We start from the raw sequence: 20,681 nt of genomic DNA, 5'->3' as shown, positions 1-20,681 counted from the left end.
TAGTGATATATATTAGCTTCATTGAATTTAACAGTAATCCTCATACCTAAATAAAAATCTCTATCAGAATTAGTTACAAGAGACACGGCTTAATGGATAAGCCATTATTTATTAGAGCTGATTTTGTTCGTAAGCGCTAAAATAAAAAAAATGTATAATGTTTAGATAAACCCTTTGATGCTACTGGATTTAAAGCAATTAGGAGTATTATACCTATCTATTACAAAGCATTCGACATCTTCAGTTTATGGTAGGTGTGGTTGCAATTTAATGGTAAAATGTGGTTTCGAGGGACTTTTCAGTCTATAAAACATTGTTGTAGTAATTGTTAGTCATTACATTGTTTTACCTGCTGTGAAGTGTTAAACAGAAAGTTTTAGTGCAAGTTTAGCGAATATTTACTAAAAAGTATTTAAAGAAACTTATTTTGACCGAAAAAATGGTGTTACATTTACATTTTGCAAACCAGATAACATAAAACGAAATTGCATTATCTTTAAGTGAGAACTTAAGTGTAATTACGTAGCATTTGCACGTTTTACAGAAACATTGTTGACGGACAGTTATTTTAATACAAAAACATATTAATTAATCAGTACAAAATAAAAAAATCTTTATCTTTACTGCAAATATCAATATTATCTCGTTCATTTACCAAATCGAACCCACCTCGACAGTTTTTTATCGACGTCGTTGTTAACGAGTCACCTAAATAAACGTTCCTAGAATCAGTTCGGTAAACTCGAATTTATATCACAAGTGCAGAAAAATGGAGGAAGACGTATACCCAGGAGAAGAAAACAGAAAATTTAATTTCGAAACCCTTAAACTTTACTTACCACCATCAATTCAAGAAGAACTTCCATATATCAAGGATATGTTGTTCAGGTCAGTATTTATATAAATATTTTCAATACAAATGATTACTGATTAAGTCATGAAAATCGCTTAAACAAGCTATTTTGTTTGAGTATCGATATTAAATGTTTGTTTATATACCGTTTTTGAAATGTAAATGTTCCGTAAAAAAACATTAACATAAGCTTAAGAAACTTTTGTTATGTAAGCTTTCAATACCCACGAGTACTGTGTCTTTGGTGTTTACAAGGTTCTTTTATGGTTTTGATTGTGTAACTGTTTTTATTCTAACTTTGACGTAAAGTAAGGCAAACTACCTAAAAGTAAACAAGAAAAGGTATACAAAAAGCCTATGTTTAGTAAATTAAAGACAGAGTATGTTAGAATATACGGAGTGAAGAATAGATTGCATGTTAGTTAGAAGAACGCAAGAAAGTTAGAAACAAGTTAGTTAAGAGAATGCAAAATTGTCTACTATGATAGAAAGTAAGAAATTAATGGTTTATCAACACTGTTTTGTCCTTATCTGTACTCTGATCGAACATTTTTGATTGATTACTTAGTAAGAAAATAAAAACTAAATCACAGAATACACTAAAATTAAAACAACGATCTTCAATGTTTTATATAAACATGTTTCACGTGTATCAGTGAGTTGCAATCAAAATAAGATTAGAATTATTGTTATCAAAATGAGTACGCGTGTGTTTGCGTTCTGTTTACTGTCAACAATAAAATACTGTTATTCCCCTTTTGTGTCATTTGCTTTTAGAAAAGCAAAGGAATCGTTATTTTTAGTTTCAAAATTGATAATTTGGATGTTATAAACTTTTTTAAATTTATAACTAAATCTACGATAATTCTGCGTGGACAGTAAATAGCAAACAAAAATTATAGTTCAGTATTTATGTAGATAAGTCTAATGATAGTGCATCAATTGCTTGGTATAGGTGACTTTAAGTTTTTTCAAGTGGTTTTCCTGAAATTCAACATTGGCAACGCCTAGATTAGTTATGTTGTTATTTCACTAGTATCGCAAATACCCTAAATCTATAGCAAACAGCAAGCAAAATTGTCGTTTATAAAAACAATATTAATTTCAGGTTAAGCGTTGTTATGTTACATTAGTTATCAGAAAAGGTGGAGGTAAAGTACTTCAAGTAACATTGCTATTGAGTATAAACCTAAACAGTAGTGTTTCAGGAAGAAATAACAGCAGTAACTAGATTAGAAGGTTTCAGCTAAATAAAAGTATCCAGATTTTCACAGATAGCCCGAAGCAAACAGGAACTGCTTATATCAGCTGGAAAAAGAAATCCTCAATGAAGTCTGTGATAGAGGGGGGATGTATTAGAATTATACTTATTTTTTTCGGAAACACAGTTATTATGTTTTGAAAGCAAAATAATTAATCTACTACAATATTATATCACTCATCTCATTGCTTTAAAATGAAAAAGTATCAGTACCAAAACTGACTAATAAGAGCAATTATTTGAAAATTTGGATACTGGTTCATCCTATATAAGGTGGGATATTAATTTCTTCTTTTGCTTTTTGAATCATCAATAAGAATTCCTTTTCAATTAAAGTCATTTTTTCTTCTAGTCTTAACAACTACCCATAATATTTTCCTTCTTTCGATTAGCATTTTGGTAAATCATGGTTTTAATGTAGTTTACCTATCACTTACCTTCATTTTGCTGTAGTCTTGGTCATCTTCTTTATGCATAAACACTTGGATAATTTATAGCCTGAGTGGGCTTAGAAATGTTTCCTCTCTTTAACGTTTCTAATTAAAACGTTTTAATTGTTGTTAAAGTACTTACCCTAGGGCATTAGGACATATAATCGACAGTCTAAAACCTGTTTATAAACTCCATAATGTCTTTCTTCTACGTTTAATATTCGATCTTTAAGCTTTAGAATTTGGTTATAATTCTTTAAGTTGTAATAAAATGTAATTATAAGAGTGATTGAGTGAGTTAACTGTTTATGATAGTTGTGTGCAACATCTGGTGACATCTGTACTCAACTCTATGAGTTAGAAAGTACAGATGGCGTTCCAAAATCTAGGAACAGCACCATTAATGCCGCATCATTCGGTAAACACCGATCTGATTGGTTGAAAATGGTGAGGTTTTGTTTTTTGTTTATCAATCCCAATCCTCTGACCGGTTTCGCCGTATTACGGCTCATCAGAGAGGCTATAGGGCTTGATAACCAAAGAACAAAACCTTCGTTCCAGTATAGTCAACTGGATGCCAGAAATGATAGTTGTGTGCAACATCTGGTGACATCTGTACTCAACTCTATGAGTTAGAAAGTACAGATGGCGTTCCAAAATCTAGGAACAGCACCATTAATGCCGCATCATTCGGTAAACACCGATCTGATTGGTTGAAAATGGTGAGGTTTTGTTTTGTTTTTAAAAAACAAAACCTCACCATTTTCAACCAATCAGATCGGTGTTTACCGAATGATGCGGCATTAATGGTGCTGTTCCTAGATTTTGGAACGCCATCTGTACTTTCTAACTCATAGAGTTGAGTACAGATGTCACCAGATGTTGCACACAACTATCATTTCTGGCATCCAGTTGACTATACTGGAACGAAGGTTTTGTTCTTTGGTTATCAAGCCCTATAGCCTCTCTGATGAGCCGTAATACGGCGAAACCGGTCAGAGGATTGGGATTGATAAACAAAAAACAAAACCTCACCATTTTCAACCAATCAGATCGGTGTTTACCGAATGATGCGGCATTAATGGTGCTGTTCCTAGATTTTGGAACGCCATCTGTACTTTCTAACTCATAGAGTTGAGTACAGATGTCACCAGATGTTGCACACAACTATCATTTCTGGCATCCAGTTGACTATACTGGAACGAAGGTTTTGTTCTTTGGTTATCAAGCCCTATAGCCTCTCTGATGAGCCGTAATACGGCGAAACCGGTCAGAGGATTGGGATTGATAAACAAAAAACAAAACCTCACCATTTTTAACTGTTTATCTTAGCGCAAAATTTGGATTACATATATTTCTAGAAGATTTTAAAATTGGTAGACAAATTAAAAAATTATTGACACAAAAATATTCGGGTTTTGATTTTTTCCACTTGTTTGTGACCAGCTTTAGAAGCTAAATATTTTTTACTTTGCAAATTAAAGGTATTTTAAGAAATCGATATTTCTCTAAAATAATTTTTTGTAATTAAGTCAGTCAGTGACTCACAGTAGAAGAGATAAATGTAGTATAACCTCTATATTTAAAAACTGTCAATATACCTACATATTCTTGTCATTGGTAACTTCTCAAACACACCTATCAACATTTTAAAAGCTCCAAAGTGAAATCATTTAAAGTTGAGAAATTTGTAATTCCGAATAAAAGGAAGGGAATGTTGAATGTTTTGTTATAGATGCAGAGTGTAGATTGAAGATTTAGGAGGGTCACATTACAGTTCTTCTCCCAAGTGCAATTTCTCTGTCTCAATCTTCTCTAATGGCCTTAGTTCGCTTTAGAGAAAAAACCTTTCATTGATGATGCTGCCACCAAAGAGATTGGTTCTTTTGTTGTGTATGTTGTGTATCCTGAGATGAGAATAAATCGTCTGTTGTCGTCACACTTGTTTTGCTAATGTGATGCCAGCTCAAAAAAACTGCGGTTTCCATGTCTATTGATGAGAGTTTGACTATCAGAATTGCAATATTCTGCTTGCTAGGGACTATTTTTTCATTAAACTAAAGTATTTAGTTCTTAGAGCAAATACTCCTGCTCATGATCCTTCCTGTCTCATACCATTTTATGGCGTTTCTTGCCGTACCTCTTCTAGTTTTATTGTACGTCCCATTTTCAATTCTGGATCTAATTATGACGGTAAACATTCATCTCAGAATGCTTGGATTATCCAGGTCTTCTTGCTAAACCTTTACACACCATTCAAGTTTTTGTCGATTTACTGACAGTTTTCTGAATGCGCCGCTACCAAAGACAGTTGGTAAACAGGTGTTATTTCTAGAAATTTAACTTTAAAAATCTACTAACTTCTCGTGGTTTTGAGGTCCTTATAGCTTTCTTAAGAAGGTACCACAGTGGTTCTGGCTAAATGTATAGTTTTCAAGTTGTAATAGTTCATACAAATAAACATCTCTTTAGATAAAAACTGGGATGATAGAAGAACATTTTTTCTGTCTGGTGGAATTTTTTTAACGACTCAAATGAAAACCTATAAAAAGTTGGTCTAATCCAACAAAAGGGCTCTTGGCTACGCTACTGTTTACGTTTCACTTCACAAGACGGGCAACCGTTTAGAACCAGTTTATTTAGAAACCAGTACCCAAAGAGTGGCTAGTTTTTTTGTTTCCTTTATATGCGGGGAATAATATTTTTTTTGAATAATTGCGTGCGACGGACAGTCTCTCTTCTGTAAATGGCAAAAACGCAACATTATATTTTATTACCTGAGCCCACCATCATCAAGGCTAGACCTACTCTTAACTTTGTAAGGTCGCGTTTTTTTTACATCTTGATGCATTACAAATTGCAGGCAGGAAATTAAAGGTCACTATTTAGTGGCTCGATTTGTAAGATGCTGAACGTGGTGCTTTGTTAAGGGCAGCGAATTAAAACCAGACAGAAGTAGCTGGGTAATGATTGAAAAAAAAACTATTAAATCGCCAGTTAACTAATTCAAAGCGGTGGATCTCGAGGTCTGACAAGTTGACAACGCGACCAGTTCTCTTCGCGCCGGTAATTAATTACCCACCAAGTCTTATTAAGAGCCGCAAAAATGAATAAAAAGCAAACATCCAGTTAAGAAAACCAGCTCCAACAGTGGTTGCCTTTTTGATATCGTTTACGACGCCACCACAACCAAGTCTATATAAGGCTTTAAATGAAGAATTTTAAACACCCCGTGGAAAATTCAGTGGTGGAGTAAAGAGATCATTTATGAACCATCCACCATCCACCATTGTTCTTGTTGAAGAAAGTAAATTCATAATGGAATTCTATTAGAAGCGGCAACTTTGCGTTTCAGCTAGATGTTGAGCTGGTTAAGAGAATGGCCGCGGGCATTAAAGGAGTACCATCTCGACTTCAAGAAAGCCCCGGGGCAGTTAGCAACAGCGCAAACCGATCCGTGGAGACGCAACGAAAACCCAACAGAAAGGAAAACCGCGAAGAGATGGAATTTGTCTGGTGAAGTGCCGCTTAAAAAACGGCTTAAGTCGATAGTTGCGTCTGATGTGCAACGGATGTACGCAGGTTGTTCAGGACCGGAGTTTGATTCCTATCATTGAATAAAATTTACTTTAAAGAATCTGATCAAAAAACACTCTACCAGTTAACGATAGGATCAGAAAATATTACTTAAATACGATCCATTTTAGAATAATCTTAACCGCAAACCCTCTAATCAGTTTCTAAAAGTGGTGTGATCTGCAAAACTTTTACACACTTTTTTTACTGGTTAGTACTAGCCTTTCAAGTCAAACAATAGCTTTTACTGCATTTCTCTTTAAAAACACTTACTTGTTTCATTCTAACATTCATAACTAAACTCTAACGTTCAAATGAGTTGATGACTTCATACTTCAAGTGACATGGTTTGGCTGTCTAGAAGCTGTATGTTATGGAGCTTTGACCACAGAAGATTAACATTTCTCTATGTTTCACTAAACAATCAATCTTTGTGAAGACATTGCTGCGTGATTGAACAGTTCTTCTCAAAAATATTACTCTAGTTGGTACCAAAAGAGTGCACTGCACTTGTACTTACTCTCTAAATATTTTGAAAGCTCTGGACGCAATTAGTAAGTTTATATACATTTTCTAGTCACCCTAAAGAAGTGGCTGGTGATGCATCCCATATCCATACAGGGTGGCCCCTCAAAAACGACCCCCTTGAAATCCTGCTCGCGTGGTCTGACACTTTTTCTTATTTTTCTTCTTCATATAGCTTCTTCATTATCGGAGGTTTGTTAATATTATGGCAGTTCTGACTAAGGGAAAGAAATTCCGCAGCCAAGATATTCTTCTTTTTCCAATCAACCTTTTGTCCACATTCTTCCCTTGGATTATCAAGTGGAGTGTCTCATGTTTTCATTATGTGTCCCAGATAGGTCATTTTCCTGATTTTCCTGACTGATAGGTCACCTCCAACTCTTTATTCATTATGGAAAGCACATTGGTTGTGTGTTCCACTCACGATATTCTGAGCATTCTGTAGGTCTACACCTCAAATGCCTCTATTTTTTTTCGTCTGTTCTGTTAAAGAATCCAAGTTTCTACGCCATAGTACTGAGGGGTCCTTGGGATGGTCTAATTTGCTTGTTTTTATATGGAAACTGCCTGATCCATTAAGAAATTTAAAAATCAAAATGTTATTATGAGAGTTTTTACATTATAAGACACCTTTTTACGTAAATTACGATTATGTTAATATTACTTTTATAGACTCACAATTTTTTGAGTTGTGAACTAAACTTCTATTTTTTTGAATACGAGTCATATTTTATTTTTACCTTATTAGACATTTTTTTTTCTTTTAAAATGGCCTATAACAAGTATAGTTTGGAATAAATTTTGCGTAGTAATTATTATAAAAACTTTTTTTTCGAGAGGGTAAAGGAGAGTTAAAAATGTATTATAACAAGTGTTCAAACAAAGATAAATTATCTCTAATTGTTCTTTGTTATAATCATGTATTTGGTCTTTTTTGTGTTAATTTGTTAATCCAAAATGTTGACTGGCAGTGATGACCCTGTTCAGCAGTTCTTGTAGGTCACCCATAATTCCAGCAAGAAGGACAGTATCGTCTGCATAGCGCGAGTTATCAATTTTCTTGCTATTTACTGTGATACCTTCTAAATCGCATACACGAGCTTTTGTGAAGATTTCTTCAAAGTAGATAAGTATAGTGGCGAGTGGACACATATCTGCATTACTTTGTACTCGCACTGTTGCCTTTTGGTTAAAGTAAAGGTTGACAATGATCCTGATATTGTCCCTTCACTCACTTTTTCTTATAATAACCTATTATTCAGGGTAATCCAAATAAATGTATTACATCAAGGTCAATATTTTTTAGGGTTTTCCTTGAAATTCTAGGTATTTTCTATGACACATATATATTAAGCGACACCTAATCTAACCTACCCCATTAAGAACCTTGCGTCATAGAATCGTACAGGAATACAAAATCGTACAAAACATTAGAAATCACTTTGAATTCAATTTGTATTACTGTATGAAAGTTAATGTTTCATTACTTTAATACACTATACGTTTTCAGCTTTAATAGCTTCATCTTTGTGTTGTAAATTGGTTAATTTCACAAGCAAATGATTAGACTCCGTGTGCTTAACCTAACGCTAATAAAGTGCGTTTTACAACGCTATAAAAATAGATATTTTTAATTTTTTGACTAGAACGGTTAGACATGGAATATACTTTTCAAGGATGCCCTATTTGAAATCTAGACTCTAATGTTAAAAACATTTTTTTTGAACACCCTGTATACAATATCGTCATGCATTTGCATAATCTACCTAATTTGTATCGTTAAGAACTTTGAAAAGAAAAATCTGTTAATACTACTGGGTGAAAACTAAACGTCAAAAATCTCAACTATTTCATTTTCCAAAAAAAAAACTTGATAATTTTGGACCTCGTGACATTGTTTCTTCGTTTTTATATAATATTTTAGATAGCTTGGAATTTTATTTTCTACGTTCTTAAGACTGCAGTCCATAAAAAACATTATTTATTTAAAGGTACTCATTACAAACACCTGCTAGAGATAATAAAGGTAAATTTAAAAGTACCACTTGTTACATACTCAAGTTAAATTGACAAAAAAATGCTTGTAATACAGATGCATACTGAATATGTATTTATGTTCTGACTCTAAGTTAGTTTAAAAATGTCGATATTTGAAACTGTTGAAAGGAGTTTAATGGCAAAGACAGAATAACTGTTATAAACTGATAATTCTATCAAAAATTACTAAACAGACAAAACTGGCCAACCTTGGAATAGTTTTTTCCAGCTTAGTTGTCCACAGTATTACAGAACAGCATTTCACGATTTTCTTTTTACCTTCAGGCAATAGTGAAACAAATTAAGTAAGATGTCATTGATGATATTGTACTCGAGTACAATAATTCTGTAAAGAACGTCGTTTCATATGTTAATTTACTTATGCTGATTCCGTGGGATAATTGCAAATTTTCAATGCAATTCCTTCCAAAGGTAGTGCACTAAATTCAGCAAAACGTTTTTCAAAGGATAATTTTTATAAAAAACTGTGAAATAAACGTTGATCCTCAAACGATCGAATACGGGCCTGACTACCAGTATGCAGAACTTTTTGCGCCATTTTTGCATTTAATTACTTAGTATGGGAGTGCATATTTATGTAAATCCGAGGAGAGCGACGAAAATAATATGCGGTCTTCGCTTTTTCTAAGTTTTAATAAACTGCCTGACAGCGGCGTGCCGAGGCGTAAAAACGATAAATCAATTTCATTAATTCTTCAATCGATTCACGCAGGTACCTGGACAGCGAATTTCCGAATCAGACGCAAACCGCAATCTATCATATCCCGAAGACGTTTTGCAAAAAAGGTGAGGTGCAGGGATGCCAAGCTGAGGAAATCGTTTTCCAGAGGCTTCAAGGTTTGGCAACGTTAAACGAACCAAACCTCTGGATCACCTTCTTTCATGGGGCTTCTTACGGAGGTTTCTCCAATCGGAACCAAAGACTAGGAAAACTTATGATCAGGGAACACGACTTTGTTGTGTTTGTCAAATTTCAAGGTAAGTAGTAAGATCAACTTTAAGCCAGAAAATTGTAAAACTTAACATCCACCCACACCAAAATTTAAATTGTTGCAGAACAACAGTTCGTTCTTTTGATGGAAGTCAAGTCGACTAACGACAGAGCAACCATAAAAACCAATCTGGAAATGACTGCTGATTCAAAAATCATCAAAAACAACAAAAGATCTGCCCAACACCAGATTAGGGACCACCTGGAAATGTTGCACAACAGTTTTGGTTACAACGTGAGCAACGAAATCCAGTCCTACATCATGTGGCCCTTCCTAGGCCAATACACCAAAGACCCCAAGCAGCAGGTGTGACTGTAATTTCTAAAACGTTTGCTGGTCATTTAATTCCTTAAAAGGACCTTTCAGACCATTTTGCGTTGGGTTGAAGACAAGAACTTGCACGTGTTCGAGAATGTCCTAGCAGAACAAGTAACGTTCAACCAGTGGTTCCTGCAGGTGGTGATGTCCCAAGGGAGCTGTACGGCGAAGACATTCGCCCACTTACTAACCAGGTAAGTCATAGATGAATTACAAGAACCGAACGGTACCGGATAAAAAAAAACAAACACAACACAAAAGCAAATAGCTCTTGCCGAGATGGCACTTTAATGTTCCCCGGGAAAGGCAGCAGCATAGCATTCCGGCGTTTTACAATTCCCCTAAGTGCACGGTAAAAATAAATTACTATTAGGTACGACAATCGTTAACGACGTTTAAGAGCTTCGAGGAAGAAAGAAAAAAAAATAACAAACTCTAGGAGATCGGACAAATACAGCACCGCATTAATTATCGGACAGTTTAAGATGACTATAAAAGTTTAGATGAGACTTGGGTACCCCTAGAAAATGCAACTCGCCTTTTACAGTATTGGAAAAAAGGCTTATTTATTGTTTAGTGGACGTGAGAATGACAGAGGTAGAGTCCGATGTCAGGTTTTCCTGTTATCCTTTTTTTGTCTAACTTAGTACAAAAACTTTGCTGTAATATTTTTATCTATCATGTATGAACGATTATTGACTGGAATACACTTAACTGTACCGTGATATAACACTGATGGCAGGTTTTTTCTTTTAATCAGTTTTTTAACGACAAAATACACACAAAAAACATACTTATACTATATTGAGACAAATATCATAATTAAACCACATTTCGGAGAAATAGTGTCAAAATAAGTTGAGTGTGATTTGACTTATTGCATTCATTATATTATACAGGGTGTCCCTGAATTGGTATCACAAACTGTAAGGAGAGAAAATACACCCCAAAATATTAGAGAAAAAAATCCTGTAAACATACCCTTCTAAATGCCCCTTTTTCAAGACACAGCATATCAAAGTTAAAAAATTGTGTAAATATCTCCGGAATCGTTTGTTGTAGAGCAAATTTTTGCAAGATTACCGGAAAACGCAGTTTTTTAGTGTAAGTCGATTGATTTTACATAAACCAGTGGCAAAAATGTTGGGTTGACAATGTTTTTTTGCCTTTAACTGGGAAATTGGTGCTTTAGATACAAAACCCACCGTTTTTCAAATTATAATTTCTGACCAATAACGACTGAGTTGACATTTTTTCCGAACGTTTTTTAAAAGAATAGAAAGTAAATTAAACATCACACAATGTTGAAATTGTTAATTATTTAATAACTAGTTAATCATTTATATTTTTGGACGTATTATCTCTCTTTTTCACTGTTTTTGTGACATCCAGTATATTTGTATTACCATGGGTTTAAAAAATTCACATCTAAGTCTAAACTTTGAAATTAAGGGAATATAACCAACTTAAAACCACAAAAAGTGAGTCTCATAGAAACCGAAACTCTAACTCTCTCTAGAGTCTCAACCTAACCGACTAATTTTCTACTAAACTACTACTACTATACTTTTTTAAGTTTTCTCTTGCTCTATTTGTTTGTTAGAAATAATACATCATTGTTTAATCCTTGCTGACCGGAAAACATAATGAGAAAGGGCTTTTTGTTGTGAATTTAACTTATTATCATATCAAATCAAGTAATTTCATCTTGGTATTAAGTTTTCCAAATATATCGATAACGGATCAATCTGACTTTTCAGCAAAAATGTTGGTTGGAAATCGGAATTTGACACGATTTCTAGATGTGCTAGCGGTAACATTGATGTATTAATAATATTTATACTTTATATTACTTTTTAAATAAAATTTCTCTCTAAACCAAATTTATTGTTCCTTAACAAAAAAACCACTAATGATTATTATGTCCGTTTTTCTGACTGTATTGTTTTGATGTAATTTTACTCTTAAGGTTTGAACTAACATTGATGATAACTTTTGACTTTAAGGTACATAGTACTAAGTTGCGGAGTATTTATGGATGAAATCGACAATGACCTGATAGCACTATTGACTCAAGAACAGTTAAACGTCCTGGACAACACACAATGTCAAAATGGAGGCGCTTTGGTAATCTATTTTTTACTTTAAAAACCTGTATAAACTATAAATAATAATAAGTTTAGGTGGTACATGGTATAGCAGGAACTGGAAAAACAATGTTGGTGGTAAAAAAGCTACAACTGCTCCATGAAAAAGGTTTATTAAATTCAGACAACAGAGCTTTATACATTTGCTACTGGCCTGGAATCCGGTAAGTACCTAACGCACTCTGTTAATTAAGTACTAAAAGGAAAATATTGTAGGTGTGACGTAGAGTTGAAACTGAGGGCCTTAGGTATATCCGATTATGTAGACACTGCCCGTTTGTACGTTTCGTCTGATGAGTTTCTTCGAAAAAACACCAAAAAGTACAAGCACGTTTTTATGGATGAAGCCGAAGCGACCATATTGAGTTTCCACAAAGAAATTGTCCAGAACACCTTCTACAAACTGTACAAGGCATACCACGACGGCAATTGCAACAAAGAAAAGTGCAAATTGGCTACTTTAGACACTTTTCAACAGAATTCAATCAGCACTCTGATCCAACAGCATGGTGAAGAAAAAATCCACTGGGGAGAGTTGTGGTTTCTAGTGGACACAAACCAGACTTTAATTTTCCTACCAAAGCACTCACCACAAATCTTAAAAACTCCAAACGTGATCCTCAATAAACTGATCAGATCAACGAAATCTATCAGCAGCTTCTTCAGCGCAGTCACAGAACAACCCATACCTCCTGAACACCTCCGATTTCCTAAATCAGAGAAAGAACCTCCGATCATATGGGTACCAAGGAAATCCAACGTAGCCCAATCCGTTTCCGAGGTAGTCGTAGACCTTTGCACTACCCGAGGCGTGAAACCTTGCGATATTTGCGTGATTCCATTCTTGCAGAACGAAAAGCTCACCACCCAAGTAATTAACTCGCAGATTTGCCAGAAATTTGTGAAAAACGGCTTTAAACCGGTGGGCGTAGGTGACGTAGAGGATTTTCTGATACATCGACGGCCTAACGAATTCTTATTAGCGTGGGCTTTGAGGGTGAAAGGTTTGGAGTTTAAAGTGGTTGTAATGGCGATCGACCAAGAGCAATTTGACAATGAAGACGCGGATGATAGAAGAAAAGTTTACGTGATCAGCTCCAGGTCCACTTGTATGCTGATTGTTATTTGTGACGAGGAACAGAAAGAGGTTTTGCAAATTTCTGGACTTAGAGATTTCTCGAAACATTGTTGTCTCAACGTAGAACTTGTATCTGAGAGTAAGGAGGATGCTAAAGATGAGTAATGTCTTTGTAGAACCAGTGATTATTTGATAAATGATGAGATGAACAGTGGTATTTTTTTTGGTTTTATAAGACAAATTTTTAAAACCCTGTATCTTCAAAATGCCTTAATTGAATTGAGCCTTGGGCCTTTTCGAGCCGATTTTACTTTTATTAGAATTTAGAGAGCAGTCTTTTTATTAAAACTGTGCGTACAAACGAGAACACTTTTGGTAAATCTTCCTGTAACTTCATTACTTGGTAAATAAAGTAGGTAGCACACTCAATACTGTTGATAAGCAATGTAAAGCTTCTGTTACATGCTGCAAATGTATTAAAGGGCATCTGTACAGTACCCTAAATTAACATGGAGGCCAACAAAAACAAGCCAAATGTTTAAAAAATGGTTGTTCTATTAAAAAACCAGCTGTCTTCTAATATTAACCAAATATAAGCTTTTCGTACAATTTTATATGTCATATTGTAAAATTTTAGTTGGTGTATATTTTCTTAATCAACTGTAAAACAATCTATTTATCAAATGGTGACCTGAAAAACGTGTAAAGGATGTTGTAAAAAAAATAAATAGCTATTTATGTAACCAGTTACGAAAAGTTCGATTTTGTGTAACGAATGAATGTTTGTAGGGCGAGCGCAGCGAGGTCCTACAATTTGAATGAGTTACACAATAAGACATTTTCGAAACGTGTTGCATACATAATTTTTTCTAATTTTGACCAAAAAGCGGTAAAAACCATCTTTTAAAGTGATTTAACACAAATATTCACTTTCATTACACCTTGTATAAACAGTGACAACGACATGTTATGATGGATGTCGCCCATATGTTTCTACGGAAATGCATAAAAACAGGGAGTGATGAAATGAACTTTTCATAACTAGTTACATAAAGTGATACTTTATGTAACTAGTTACATAAAGTAAAACGTTTTGTCACTCTAATCAGTTTTGAAAAGTGTCACTTTATATGCCAAAATTAGAAAAAAGCAATATTCAACTTATATTTTTAGTGTCTTACATTATTAAAATAAATACAGGTACTGTAATAAGATTTTCAACAGCATTTATTATCAGTTTGGAAGCTGCATTTTAGGATATTCAAGGCAGTGCCTTAAAAAAATGATTTAAAAAAATCTTTAAGTAAACAACTACTCTATAAATTAAAATTATATAAACTTTTTTAATGCAAAACCAAACATCATTGCTTTTATTAATTCAAATATATCTTTGAGTAAATGAAACCAGTAATACATTAAATATACAAATAAAACTACAAAACTAGTTATGGTCATTTTATGGTTAAATTTCCAGCTTCAGCAAGTTTTTTCCTCATCACTGCAAAGGCCTGTTGCAATCGAGGATTGGCAGGAACACCACCATGAGCAGACCTAGCATCACACACACCCCCTTTAGGCTTATTCAAAAGAGTTTTGTCTGGGGTGCTCATGCCGTGTTTTTGAACCTTGTGCGTGTACAAGCTGCGGAAAGTGCCAAACTTCATTGAGCATTTATCACAATTCATCTTCACTCCTAGAGTTGATTGATTCAAGTCCCCTTCTGAGGCAATAGACAACCTCTTGGTAGGAGTGTGTACAAATGATTTTTTTACAGTGTAGGATATTCGCTTGTTCTTCACACAGTTGCTTCTCATGTGACTGTCTAACATCACCTTGGAAGCAAAAGTTCCAGAGCAAAATGTACACACAAATTTTTTGTGAATCTTTACATGTGCTGACAGTTTACTTTCAGAGTCACACACTTTGGGACATTCACTGCACTTGAAACCTCCGATCAGTGAATTTTTTGGACTGGAAGGCACCTTTAAGACTGACTTCCTGGGTGAAACTTTAATCAAAGTGGTATTTTTCATCAAGTTTGCTTTAGCATGACTTTTTTTGTGGATGTTCAACAAGGTCATATCCCTAAATTGTTTAAGACAAACTGAACAAGTCAGTGAGTTTTGTTTGCTTGTGCACTGGTGTTTTTCCAATAAAATCTTGTTCCTGAAAGTGGCTTGGCACTCCTCACACTTGTGTTTGTACTCAGGTTTGGCAAACATTGATTGGCGAGTGTTGAGACTCATTTTGGTTTTATTTTTTAAGCTATTTTCCAGGTTATGGTGGATTATGTGAGTATTAAGGCTGTTCTGACTAGGAAAAGTTTTTGGACAGTATGGACAAATAACCTCTTTCTTGAGCACAAATTCACTGGTAGGTTTTACTTTACTTTGAACCTTCTTCCGTTTAGCTCTAGGAGGAGGGTGGTCTAATTTTTTTGAGTTCAGATGGCTTGTGCCTTTTGTCTGATTTGGATTGGAAACTGATTCTTCATCAGAGTGAATTTCAATAACACTTTGGTCAAACTTTCTTTTTTGCTTCACTCTGATTTTAAAAGATTTTGATGTTTTTTCGTCGTCACTATCGGATAGTTCTACAATAGCAGTCACCTACAGAAAAAAAAGCCTTGTTAGGAGTTAGGTCTAATTACACTCTGGGTGTGTATGGTGAGATGAAAGGGGAATTAAATCTTACCTAAATCATTTAGTAATGTCAATTTTATACTATAATTGCACGTTTAAAAAACTCAAATATCACAAACTTTAAAATTTTAACATATTAAAGGCCTCCATAAACAACAAAGCCAACATTCCAACAACGGAAAAAAATTTCAAATCAAATTTTGACATTCAAAACACAGACGTCTGACAAGAATGACATAAAATTAACGAAGTATTCCGAGTCGGTCCATCGCTACCGCTACACAGACGCTATCTCTGTTTACATTTACAATACTGAGAAAGACAACAGATCATACTCGAGCGCCATCTATTTAAGATTTCGAGAAAAAAGATGGTCTCCTTCATTTAGAAATGTGTATTGCTGGTTGCTGTTGCTATTTGTACTCAATTAGTGAAGTGAAATATCATGCTTTATGTCTTCTATAAACAGTTTTTTCTCATTTTGAAGTTGACTATTAAAGTATTTATTAGTAAATTTTTTAAGCTCACCCTCAATGGTTTGACGTCACAGTCTCTATCAAAACTTTCCACAAAACCGTTAGAAGAAACCAGCACTTCCTGTACGATAATTTCTTCACTGCTCCTCTCTACTATCGGTTTAATTTCCTGCTTTCGTGGCTGCCTCTTTTGCCTAACTGGTGCTTGTGGTATAGTAGTCCTAATGATAATATTTGGAGAACCTCAACCAAGCAAAAAATTGTTAAGTACCTGTTTAAAAAATTGTGAAAACGTTTTGCCAGCAAAGCGTCCTTATTTTTTGAAAATCTCTTCAAATAAATGTCGCAGTCCGATACTGCGCTCTTAACCTGTGCAACTATTTGTTTTTCCTGATTTTTAGCCACCGAACTGCGTAGTACACTCCGTGAGTTTGGCTTCATACTCTTTACAATTTTATTGACTGATTGATGGGTCTTGATTGCATTAGATTCTATTTAAAGTAAATCATTAAGTTTTAATATAACAGTCTCGTATTAAGTAGTCTATTTAGAAAATAAACGCTAGTTATTTCTCTGTATTATAGTTAAGCAAAACCAATTTTGGTGGACGTTAATCCTAAGAAAACTTACGAGCTACAGCCATAAGATTTTCCTTCTCAGGATATACGACGTAGTATTTTGGATTTGAGATAGATTGTCGTTTGGTTTTTGGCTCTTTGAGGATGACTTGATCATCGAATCGTGGCTTTACCGACAAAGCATCTACAATAAAAAATGTTAGTAAAATTAACTGTAAGTTTTACAGATCCAAGCAGTTACCTTGATGCTCATGAAGTAAAGTTTCAGTTACAGACTTAAAGTCTGATATTTTTGTGTTATGTCGAGATTGGTTAAGCTGTCCTTCAGTTAATTTATTCTTAAGGTTGGATAAACTACAAAATTGGTTCAAACAATATAAAAATAGTTTTGGTATTATAGCTATTAATGTAACGGGATTATTATGCGATTTATAATAGTCGTGGACATTGCAATGTCCGAGACGGTGTTAAATCGTTAATAATCGAGTTACATTCAAAGCTTTATCGTATCATTGGCAATGGCGATGCGAAAACAAAATTGTATGTCATTTAATTTTTGTTGTTTGCATTAAAATCATGCAAAATTTAGATATTCCTGATAATATATTGGCTGCAGCCAACACTATAAGGTTCAACTTGCTTCCGGAAAAATCGAAAGTCCAGTATGAGAAAGAATATGAACAGTTTTGTGTGTGGCGAAACCAAGTACAAGTTCAAGGTGCAGAAGAAACGGTGTTGCTAGCATATTTTGCAAAATTCGCTGCAGAATATTCTGCTTCGTCCTTATGGCCAAAATATACCATATTACGAGCGACCTTAGAATTGAAGGAAAGAGTGGAAATCGACAAATACGGAATACCTTTTATCAAGAAGAAAAACGTCGGATTTAAACGTCGGAAAGGTATACAAATCAACGAATTTGTACGTGCTGCTCCAGACAATTTTTGATGTTAAAAGTGGCATTTCTAATTGGAATTGGAGGAGCCTGCCGAACCAATGAACTAACCAAGGTGACCACGGAAGATGTTGACGTTTTAGAGGACAAGCTGATTGTTACAATTCCCGACTCCAAAACCCACAAGAAAGGGACGTTCGCGATAGTATCTGAGGGTAAAGTCAATCCTGTGCTTCTATTTAAAAAGTATGCAATTTTAAGACCAGCCCATGTTACTCACAGAAGATGGTTTCTATCATATAGAAAAGGAACATATTTCTTCGCTAAACTACCTCAAAAAATAGCTGAGTATCTTTCACTTGAAAATCCTAATTTGTATACTGATCACTGCGTTAGAAGATCTTTGGCAAATTTTCTTGTTAATGCTGGAGGGGCTATATTGGATTTACAAGAACTTGGTGGATGGAAATCAACGAAGGTTGCTAGAGGGTATCTAGAAGAAAGTGTGTCCAAGAAAGTTTCCATTGCTCGCAAAATTCAAATCGGCGATGTCTCCGGCAGTGGATTAAGCCCTAGGAAACCGCATGAAATGGAGAGGAATGCATATTCGGCCATTAATCAGCCTTCAGAAGACATAAATATGATCATGGACTCCAAAGGCAGTGGAATATTTGTTAAGTTTGAAAACTGTCAAAACCATGTTTTGAATATTCATGATAAGTCCTAATATTATTCTGTTATCAAACCTGTTGTCCTTCGTAACTAACGTATTATTAGTAACTAAGGTTTTATGAAGGAATTAGTACATTTATGATGTTGATAATTATTAATAAAGATTTCATAAAAAATCGTTTTAATCTTCAATGATACGATAAAATTTATAACTTTAGAAAAATAAAACAACCCACTTTAAGCAAACAAGAAATCTTACCATTCTGTAGCTTCTACTTCAGTCTCATACTCCACTTCAACTTGATAGCTGGGTGCCATAAAGTGTTGAAAAATTTGACCCTCATTAATATCTGAATTATGTTCTACAATTTCATTTGAACTCAAATTGTTTTCATTAATTTGATCAAGTTGGTCATTTCTAATTTCTACAGGACCAATGTCCATGTCACAGCTATGATCTATTTCATCACACTCTTCTATAGTTTCTAGATAATGCTCCTTTTTTATATGAGCTAAACTGGGTATTTCATAGCTAATTGTGGCAGCCACTGTAAAATCCATATTCTTTGTAAAGATTTTAATTACAAGTATTTTAAATGCAATAAAATAGTTCAATTTTTGAGTGCAAATTGAATAATAATATGGTGACTGGTTTCTGCCTAAACCATTAATAAACATGCTGTCCAAAAGGATATCAATCCAGTTTTGTATGTTGGGTTGCATAAATAATGTAAACAGAAAGTTGTACAGTGTGTCAACCATATTTTTGATCCCATCAGACTTTATTTGAATTACTTCTATTTTAGAAGAATAGACCAATAATGGAAATTATATTAATATAATAATGGATAAAAAAATGATGGTTATATCAATAGTCAAATATTAAACCAAGCAGCAAAAATTATTAAAAACATACCTGAAGTATGATCTGCATCTTCAAAACTTTGTTGATTAGAGGACACCACTTCTAGAAAAAAAAAAGTTTAAAAAATTACATCCCATACAAATCTACTTAAAAATTATGAATAATAATAGGAAACACATTATTGAGTATCTAGTTTAAAAAAATCAGAAATATCTTTCTTACTTTTGACTAGAATTTGTTGTGGAGTTGTGTGACATTTAATAATGTCTTCTGTACTCTCCTCTTGCATAGTCTCAGTCATAGCAAGAAATGACTCTTCTCTAACATTATCCTGATTTTTTACCACTTCCTGTTCCACAACAGGCAATGGTTCACTTTCATCATCATTTGGTAAAAGGGTTACACTTTCAGGGATTGGTTCCAACTGTCCTTCAGCTGTTTGCCTAAATTTATCTGATCAATTACACCCTCTCTATGAAATGTAGCTACAAACCTAAACTTGAACTGATACTTTTGCATTTGTCCTGACTCATCTTGCATTAGTTGAATGCCATATAAATCATCAGATCCTTCCATAGTGAAGACCACCATGTCAGGATTGTCATTTTTAGGTTCTTCAGTAGTTTTTTCCTCTATAACATCAGGTGGGCTGTTGTTATTCAACAGTAATATACTTGAAACATCTTCCCCATCTAAGGGTGAACTTTACACATTTCATATTGTTTAACTACTAAAACCTTACCAATAGTCAGGTTACTCAAATCTTCCAAAGTTAGCTCTGCAGCATCACTTTCAAGAATTGAAAGGTATTGTGTTTCATTGTCAGAACCAATGGCTGTGTTGTAACTTTCATTAATTGTGCATTCATTTATTATGGTGTTGTTAGCATCAAAGTATTGTGAAGTATTTTGATCCTCTGCCTCATTCCATATTACTGTTCCTTCTGGAAGAACATGGACAAAGCCCGCTTCTGTATAGACATATTGCTTAGACATTTTCCTTGCTTTAGTAAGAAATCCTGCTGTAGGAAACCTAACACAGACTTTCACTTACAACAGCAATTTATATTAAAAATTGTACTACAAGGTACCTTATCACACAATTAACCCATTTTTGGATCCGAATATGCCCTCAAATTGAAACTAGTAAATTAAGAATTTGAAGTACTTTTGCCTGTCCCCAAAGTGGTGTAACAGATTATTCATGCAAATTTTGTTAACTGTGTTCTGCAAATCTTTCAGTGTTCAATGTAATTTTATGAGAATATTTGCAAATTAATTGGCATTTAATTATTTAAAAAACTATAAATTAAAA

General features: G+C 34.2%; 2 protein-coding genes across 2 annotated transcripts; one reads left to right on the top strand and one right to left on the bottom strand.

The window, feature by feature from the left end:
* The first annotated feature begins 645 nt into the window (after positions 1-645).
* LOC145731177 (uncharacterized) lies at positions 646-13,448 on the top strand. Its single transcript, XM_081982829.1, has 7 exons — positions 646-888; positions 9,417-9,682; positions 9,761-10,002; positions 10,063-10,208; positions 12,021-12,141; positions 12,198-12,325; positions 12,378-13,448. The coding sequence occupies exons 1-7, from the start codon at positions 770-772 to the stop codon at positions 13,402-13,404; spliced, it is 2,049 nt and encodes a 682-aa protein (XP_081838955.1). The 5' UTR covers positions 646-769; the 3' UTR covers positions 13,405-13,448.
* Positions 13,449-14,389: 941 nt separating this feature from the next.
* On the bottom strand, positions 14,390-20,655 carry LOC145731175 (uncharacterized). The gene is made up of 11 exons (XM_081982826.1): positions 20,458-20,655; positions 20,110-20,399; positions 19,861-20,059; positions 19,590-19,810; positions 19,419-19,469; positions 18,762-19,050; positions 17,177-17,289; positions 16,988-17,119; positions 16,629-16,848; positions 16,410-16,578; positions 14,390-15,848 (listed from the first exon to the last, which is right to left on the bottom strand). The coding sequence occupies exons 2-11, from the start codon at positions 20,360-20,362 to the stop codon at positions 14,691-14,693; spliced, it is 2,805 nt and encodes a 934-aa protein (XP_081838952.1). The 5' UTR covers positions 20,363-20,399; positions 20,458-20,655; the 3' UTR covers positions 14,390-14,690.
* Positions 20,656-20,681: the final 26 nt, after the last annotated feature.

Source organism: Ips typographus, linkage group LG6, assembly GCF_016097725.1.
Source record: "Ips typographus isolate SLU linkage group LG6, UJ_Ityp_2.0, whole genome shotgun sequence".
Classification (NCBI taxonomy): Eukaryota; Metazoa; Arthropoda; class Insecta; order Coleoptera; family Curculionidae; genus Ips; species Ips typographus.
This window is presented reverse-complemented; position numbering and strand designations above follow the sequence as displayed.

Excerpts from the sequence above, each read along its gene's own strand:
- LOC145731177 (XM_081982829.1), top strand. The coding sequence starts at position 770 with ATGGAGGAAGACGTATACCCAGGAGAAGAAAACAGAAAATTTAATTTC. Across the intron at positions 10,003-10,062 it reads CCAAAGACCCCAAGCAGCAG|ACCATTTTGCGTTGGGTTGA; the intron begins GTGTGACTGTAA and ends AGGACCTTTCAG. Across the intron at positions 10,209-12,020 it reads TTCGCCCACTTACTAACCAG|GTACATAGTACTAAGTTGCG; the intron begins GTAAGTCATAGA and ends TTTGACTTTAAG.
- LOC145731175 (XM_081982826.1), bottom strand. The coding sequence starts at position 20,362 with ATGTCTAAGCAATATGTCTATACAGAAGCGGGCTTTGTCCATGTTCTT. Across the intron at positions 16,849-16,987 it reads AAATCTTATGGCTGTAGCTC|AATCTAATGCAATCAAGACC; the intron begins GTAAGTTTTCTT and ends TACTTTAAATAG. Across the intron at positions 16,579-16,628 it reads TTTCACAATTTTTTAAACAG|GACTACTATACCACAAGCAC; the intron begins GTACTTAACAAT and ends TATTATCATTAG.